At 46.9% G+C, this 7,429-nt stretch overlaps 1 protein-coding gene across 1 annotated transcript; it reads right to left on the reverse strand.

Moving 5' to 3' along the window:
- Nucleotides 1-308: 308 nt before the first annotated feature.
- On the reverse strand, nt 309-1,575 carry LOC140120495 (uncharacterized). Its single transcript, XM_072139517.1, has 2 exons — nt 1,519-1,575; nt 309-1,433 (listed from the first exon to the last, which is right to left on the reverse strand). The coding sequence occupies exon 2, from the start codon at nt 1,418-1,420 to the stop codon at nt 734-736; it is 687 nt and encodes a 228-aa protein (XP_071995618.1). The 5' UTR covers nt 1,421-1,433; nt 1,519-1,575; the 3' UTR covers nt 309-733.
- Between the last annotated feature and the right edge of the window lie 5,854 nt (nt 1,576-7,429).

Genomic DNA, 7,429 nt, shown 5'->3' on the forward strand with positions numbered 1-7,429 from the left:
CAATTGCAACTAAGGCAATTCTACCTGAATGACCCTGTTGCATGACAAGTCATTGTCTTCATGTTCCAGGCGTAACCTCTAAACTAAGTGCACATGAATATAAGGGACGCATAACTAATCACTAAACGTTTAATCCAACAATACAATTTTTCCATGTAAACTTTGTATAATTTTAACCAAGACAACTGTTCCAGCCCAAGCTCCAATGCACAGGGCTTTAGTGGCCATTTGCTGGGACTGTCACCACTTTTACCATCTAATAGGAATCTGAAGCGCATAGTTGTGGAGGTGAGAACATTAAACTGGTGGTGGATGGAGATTGCAAACCTTTTTGGTTTGGCAGAGAGACCTGCATGATTTTAGAGGAATTTCCTTGAAGGAGTTTCTCTATTTACTTCTGTGGGTGACCTAAGTATAGATGACTAAGGATCACTATTTTCTTACAAGTAGATGGAGGGTGACCTGCATGTACAGGGATTGGGCGGCCCCCTATTCTCCTGGACTATTACAAGACAATGGGAACTGCTAGAATCTCCTCTTTGTCAGTGATGAGGCACATAACCTTGTACAGACACTATATGGAGGTATATGATCCATATTAGCACTATGTGGGCAATGTATGACACTACACACATGATTTCCTAAAACTTGCAAACACAGAAAACTTTAAAACTTTCCAAAACCCCAAGATGGGGGGTAATAACACACAACTAGAGGCTTCAGTCTTCCTCGATCAGCCCAGTCCACCTTGGATGCCCCTGATCCTGCGGGCCAGCTGGATGTCACTGCGCTGCAGGGTGACCCTCTTGGCATGTAGACTGCACGTGTAGGAGTCTTCCAGGAGCCGCACTAGGAAAGCCTCTGCCGCCTCCTGCAGAGCCCTTATGGCTAAGCTCTGCCACGACAAGGGCACTCCTCGGGTATATTTCATACAGAGCTCCCTCACCACTCGGCCGAACGGGGCTTTGCTGAGGAGCAGATCTGTGGACGACTGGTACTTCCGTATCTCCATAAGGGCTCGCTGCCCCGGACGGTAGCGACGTTTTCTCCCGCCCTGTGTCGCACCCGCCTGCTGTGACCTCGCCCGAGAGGAGCCGGGAGCTGCAGGCTGATCCGGGGGACTCTCATCTCGTCCTGCCCGGGAGCCCGCCTGATCTGGCCTCGCCCTAGAGGGGCCGGGTGTAGCTCTTGGTCGCCCTGGAGATGCAGGCTGATCCGGGGGACTCTCATCTCGTCCTGCCCGGGAGCCCGCCTGGTCTGGCCTCACCCTAGAGGGGCCGGGTGTAGCTCTTGGTCGCCCTGGAGATGCAGGCTGATCCGGGGGACTCTCATCTCGTCCTCTCGCACTACCGGCCTGCGCTCGCCTCGCCCCGGAGGAGCTGGGTTGCTTCCGTGAAGCAGGTTGTGCCTTGGTTCTCATATTGACAGGTTCCCTGTAGTAGAGGGAGACATTGACACCCCGGGTCACACACGGCCTATAACGTCATTAACGCCCCTTCTATGACATGAAGCACTTACCGCCGCACTCTTCCTGCTGATTATGGCGGGCTGTGCTGAGGAGCGCGTGTATTTATATGGCAGTGATGGCGAACCTATGGCACTGGTGCCAGAGGTGGCACTCGGAGCCCTTTCTGTGGGCACTCAGGCCATCACCAGAGATGACTCCAGGTATCTTCCTGAAGTCCCAGACAGCCCAGGACTTGCTGTGCACAGAGCTATTTTAAAGTGACAGTTCTACCTGGGACTATTTTCTGCTTTATTGGTGTCCTCAGGGTGCTGGTATCAATGAGAAGGGAGTATAAATCACAAATTAAATTTCTGTGCTGGCACTCTGCGATAAATAAGTGGGTCTTTGTTGTGGTTTGGGCACTCGGCCTCTAAAAGGTTTGCCATCACTGTTATATGGCATGAAGTAGTGGCGCCCCCTTCTGCTGTCTGTGTATTCCGTGTTGGTAACTCTGTTTTTTTAAAATTCTATTTATTCCCCCTATGTCCAGGCTGTAGTGGTCACAGTAGTGATGTGGGCTCAGGGGCCCTTCATGTTGAGGATATACATATGGAGTAATATTTTGGTCACCAAGTAGTTTCATATAGTTGGAAAATCAAGCAGCAACAATTTCAGTGTTTTGTTGCAGATGATGATCACAAACAGGCAGAGGCGCATCATCATTGGCGCTCTTGGAGAACCAGCGCCAGATCCTGCAATCCAGATGATTGCGCAGGGGCCCCTGGGTTTGGCACTCAGAAAGCGCCAATAATCAGGCTCCTGCTCGGCAACTAGCAATTGGGCAGGGGCCTCCGTCCGGACAGGAAGCTCCTGTCCATCAGTGTATGGTGCTCCATTACTGCAGGTGGAGCGATGTGACTGGAAGACAACCCCGTCAGCTCGTCCAACAAAAAATGACACCTCACACAACTCTGTACACCAAAGTATGAAAAAGTTATTAGCATCAGAAGATGGCAAAACAATTTTCTTTTCGTAATGAGGTTTTCAATTTTGAAAAATGTATTAAAACACTTGTATAAATTTAGTCCCCCTGTGATCTTACTGAACCAAAGAGTAAAATGTTATTTTGAGTGCACCGTGAAAGCTGTAAAAACTGAGCCCTAAAGCACAAGGCCTAAATGTGTATACAAAATCCATTGGGGGGCCCAGTATATTAAATAATTAATGGGGGGAACCAGGGGTGTACCAAGGCTGTCTGCTGCCTGAGGCGAGCCATAGAAAGACGCCCCCCCCCCTCCTCCCTCCCGAACATATATGTAATATTTCAGGGAGTGTCAGGACCAGATCCATCATATTGGTTTGGTGTGAAAATACAGCAATGCAAAATGCATACAGCGTACCGCCATGTAGTATAAAATGCATACAGCGTACCGCCATGTAGTATAAAATGCATACAGAATATGGCCATGTAGTATAAAATGCATACAGCGGCCCCCCCATGTAGTATAACATGCATACAGAATATCGCCATGTAGTATAAAATGCATACAGAATATCGCCATGTAGTATAAAATGCATACAGAGTACCGCCATGTAGTATAAATAACATACAGCATATCGCCATTTAGTATAACATACATACAGCATATCGACATGTAGTACAAAATACATGTAGTGTACCACCATGTATAATAAAACGCATACAGCGTACAGCCATGTAGTATAAAATGCATAGGGAATATGGCCATGTAGTATAAAATGCATACGGAATACATATATACACATATAAACACATACATATACACATTACATACACACATCACATACATGTACACATACATATACACATATTTATATACATTACATACACACATCACATACATAGACACAGATAAACTTACTTTATTTTCTTTTATTCTCCAGGAAGGTTCTCCAGGAGTGGAGGGGGGAGCTGAGCGGAGCAGGGGGGAGGGGAGCGGAGTGGAGGAGAGGAGAGGGGGAGCGGAGTGGAGGAGAGGGGGGGCGGAGCGGAGCATAGCGGAGGAAGGGGGGAGCGGAGGAAGGGGGGAGCGGAGCATAGCGGAGGAAGGGGGGAGCGGAGCATAGCGGAGGAAGGGGGAGAGATGAATGGGACTGATCGAGCAGAGGGAAGTGGAGGAGAGGGGGAGAGCGGAGCGGAGATGAACGGGACAGAGGGAGCGGTGCGGAGTGGAGGAGAGCGGAGGAGGGGGAGAGCGGAGCGGAGATGAAAGGGACAGAGGGAGCGGAGCAGACAGCTGCTCAGGAAGATGTGGCGGGCAGCGGGTAAAAGGATGTGCAGGCTGGCGGGAAAGAGCATGTGCCAGCCAGCATGAAGGGGGGGTGTCAGCCTGGGCATCACGGGTGGGGGTTCCACCGACACCATAGGCAGACTGTTGGGTGGCAGTATAGACTGGCGGGCACACAAAGCCGCCCCCTCATCCAGCAGGTGGCGCGCCGCCTGCGGCGAGATTCTCAACTCGCCTCATGGCAGGTGCGCCCCTGGGGGGAACTATATAAAATAATTTACAGTTGAGGGGTTTGGGGCAGTATATTAGATAAGTCATGGAGGGGGCCAGCATGTAAAATTCATGGGGCACCACAGTATATTAGATAGGGGAATAGAAAGGTAAATTAATTTATTAAAGAGGGTCATGGGGGAACCATATATTGTGTAATTAATTGGGGTTGCAGTATATAATTAGGGGTTCAGTATTATTTATTCAAATGCTGTAGTATAGTAATAGATTGCGGGGTTGCAATGTATTCTTTGATATCTTTAAGGGCCAGAGTGGTTTTATTATAGGGGATATTGGGGGGGGGAGCGGGGCGACATATTTCTGTTATTCAGGTGGCATTATATTATGAATAACTGTGGTATTTTTAGGTGCACAGTGTGGGGCATGTGCTGCAAGATGCTGAAGACATCTGGTGGAAAATTCTTCAGCCCTGAAGATGAAGACACGTCACCTGTGAGGTACTAGATGCAGGTTATGCCTCAGATCAGTATTGTACTCACTAACTAGCCTTCTATTGTTAGACAGCTCTCAGCATGTACTATACATGTACTGTTATATTCATAGTGTCCATAGTGAGCCATCATTGTGGTGTGGGGTTATTGCCTTCAGTTATTGTAAAGGTTTTCAGCATTTTCTTATTGATAACATTATTGATAACATTGGTGCTGTGACATCACTTTGGGTGTGTATTAACCCCCTGTGCCGTGACATCACTGTGTGTGTATTGACCCCCTGTGCTGTGACATCACTGTGTGTATTAACCCCCTGTGCTGTGACATCAACGTGTGTGTGTATTAACCGCTTGTGCTGTGCCATAACACGTGCGTGTATTAACCCCCTGTGCTGTGACATTACTGTGTGTGTATTTACCCCCTGTGCTGTGAAATCACTGTGCGTATTAACCTCCTGTGCTGTGACATCAACGTGTGTGTGTATTAACTGCCTGTGCTGTGACATCAATGCATGCGTTTATTAACCTCCTGTGCTGTGACATCGCTGTGTATGTGTATTATTAACCCCCTGTGCTGTGACATCAACGTGTTTGTGTATTATCAACCCCCTGTGCTGTGACATCAGTATGTGTGTATTGACCCCCTGTGCTGTGACATCACTGTGTGTGTGTATTAACCCTCAAGCCTAATAAATTCCTAAGGGGAGGGCCTACCTAATGATTTATTAAAGAAGAGCTCTGCCTAATTAAATAATAAGGGGGAGACCTACCTATTGAAGTACTATGAGGGGACCCTGCATAATGCATAATGGGTGCACAGTGTGGTCAGTTGTGGTGTGAAGAGTATATATGTGGGGAGGAACAGTGTGGTCAGTTGTGATTAGAGGAATAGATATGATATATGTGGGGGCACAGTGTGGTCAGTTGTGGTGTGAGTGGTATATATGACATATGTGGGGGCACAGTGTGGTCAGTTGTGGTGTGAGGGGAATATATGTGGGGGCACAGTGTAGTCAGTTGTGGTCTGAGGGGTATATATGATATATTTGGGGGTACAGTGTGGTCAGTTGTAGTGTGAGGGGTATATATGATATATTTGGGGGTCCAGTGTGATCAGTTGTGGTGTGAGGGGTATATATGATATATTTCGGGGTACAGTGTGGTCAGTTGTGGTGTGAGGTGTATATATGATATATTTGGGGGTACAGTGTGGTCAGTTGTGGTGTGAGGGGTATATATGATATATATGGGGGCACAGTGTGATCAGTTGTGGTGTGAGGGGTATATATGATATATATGGGGGCACAGTGTGATCAGTTGTGGTGTGAGGGGTATATATGATATATGTGGGGGCACAGTGTGGTCAGTTGTGGTGTGAGGGAAATATATGATATATGTGGGGGCACAGTGTGATCAGTTGTAGTGTGAGGGGTATATATGATATATGTGGGGGCACAGTGTGATCAGTTGTGGTGTGAGGGGTATATATGATATATGTGAGGGCAGAGTGTGGTCAGTTGCGGTGGGAGGGGACACTTAATCTGGCCTGGTGCGACACGTTTTTGGTGCAGACACTTCTTGAATACCTGTGCAAGCAGTGTACACTAGAAAAAACATGTAACTGGCTGGACTCTCCAGGACTCCCATAAGCACATTTAAGACATAACCCTTTTTCCAACTTTATGTGATACCTATAATTACATATTAAAACTCTGTATATTGTGAACATTTCTATAATAACTCATTCATAGTATACCCATGTAACATCAAAAGGGTAGGGGGAAGGGAGTTTGTCTACGGAGAGGGGGGGGGGCGGGATTGGCAGATTGTTTCTATATCTGTAAAACAGTTGAAAATCAATAAAAAAATTTGATTAAAAAAAAAAAAGAAAGAACATGCAAAGTTCGGCAGAAAACTGGCGCACGGATCTTAGTAAATGTGCCCCCTTGTGTCTGGGGAAGCCTTGGGAAATGTAGAGACACCATACATGGACACAGAGGTCGCACTAACATTTTTCCCGAAGGGTAAAAATACTCCTCTTACTATTTTTGAGGAGTATTTTTTGCCGAGGAGGAGTATGAAAATTTTGGTAATACATATAATTAAATAATCTATAACTCATAGTCGTATATAATGTTAATAGACCCTATTTATACAAAAAAAACCCACACTCACCGCACAGCACATACACATAGAGTACAGTGTACCGCCGGTCGCGGCTCACACTCACCCAGCACTGCTCTCAGGTCCCGCCGGGATCACATAACAGGACGAGGAGTACAGGGAATAATTGGCAAGCATATCTTTACGCATGGCAATTATTTAGGGGGGTAATGGCGCCACATCATGCGTCTATCACGCGTGGTGAGGCATTAATGCGACCTCTGCATGGACAGATGAAGGTATTGATGACTTGGTTCCTGCTCTGCGGCTAACCCGACACATCTATTCATAGGATTCCTTTCCAGGATTTCCCTGACGATAGCTACTGGGAGGCTGTACAACAGCAGAAGTCATTCAGTACTGAAAATGACAGAATCCCAGTATTGAACCACATTGCAGGTTTCGATACATCATGCAACCCTACTGGGACATAGAGCGATAAGTGTGATGCAACAGATCACTAGGGCATAGAGAGATAAACCAGGTGCATAGAGAGATAAACCGGGTGCATAGAGAGATAAACCGGTGCATAGAGAGATAAACCAGGTGCATAGAGAGATAAACCAGGTGCATAGAGAGATAAACCGGTGCATAGAGAGATAAACCGGGTGCATAGAGAGATAAACCAGGTGCATAGAGAGATAAACCAGGTGCATAGAGAGATAAACCGGTGCATAGAGAGATAAACCGGTGCATAGAGAGATAAACCAGGTGCATAGAGAGATAAACCAGGTGCATAGAGAGATAAACCAGGTGCATAGAGAGATAAACCAGGTGCATAGAGAGATAAACCAGGTGCATAGAGAGATAAACCGGTGCATAGAGAGATAA

Source organism: Engystomops pustulosus, chromosome 3 (genome assembly GCF_040894005.1).
Source record: "Engystomops pustulosus chromosome 3, aEngPut4.maternal, whole genome shotgun sequence".
NCBI classification, from domain to species: domain Eukaryota; kingdom Metazoa; phylum Chordata; class Amphibia; order Anura; family Leptodactylidae; genus Engystomops; species Engystomops pustulosus.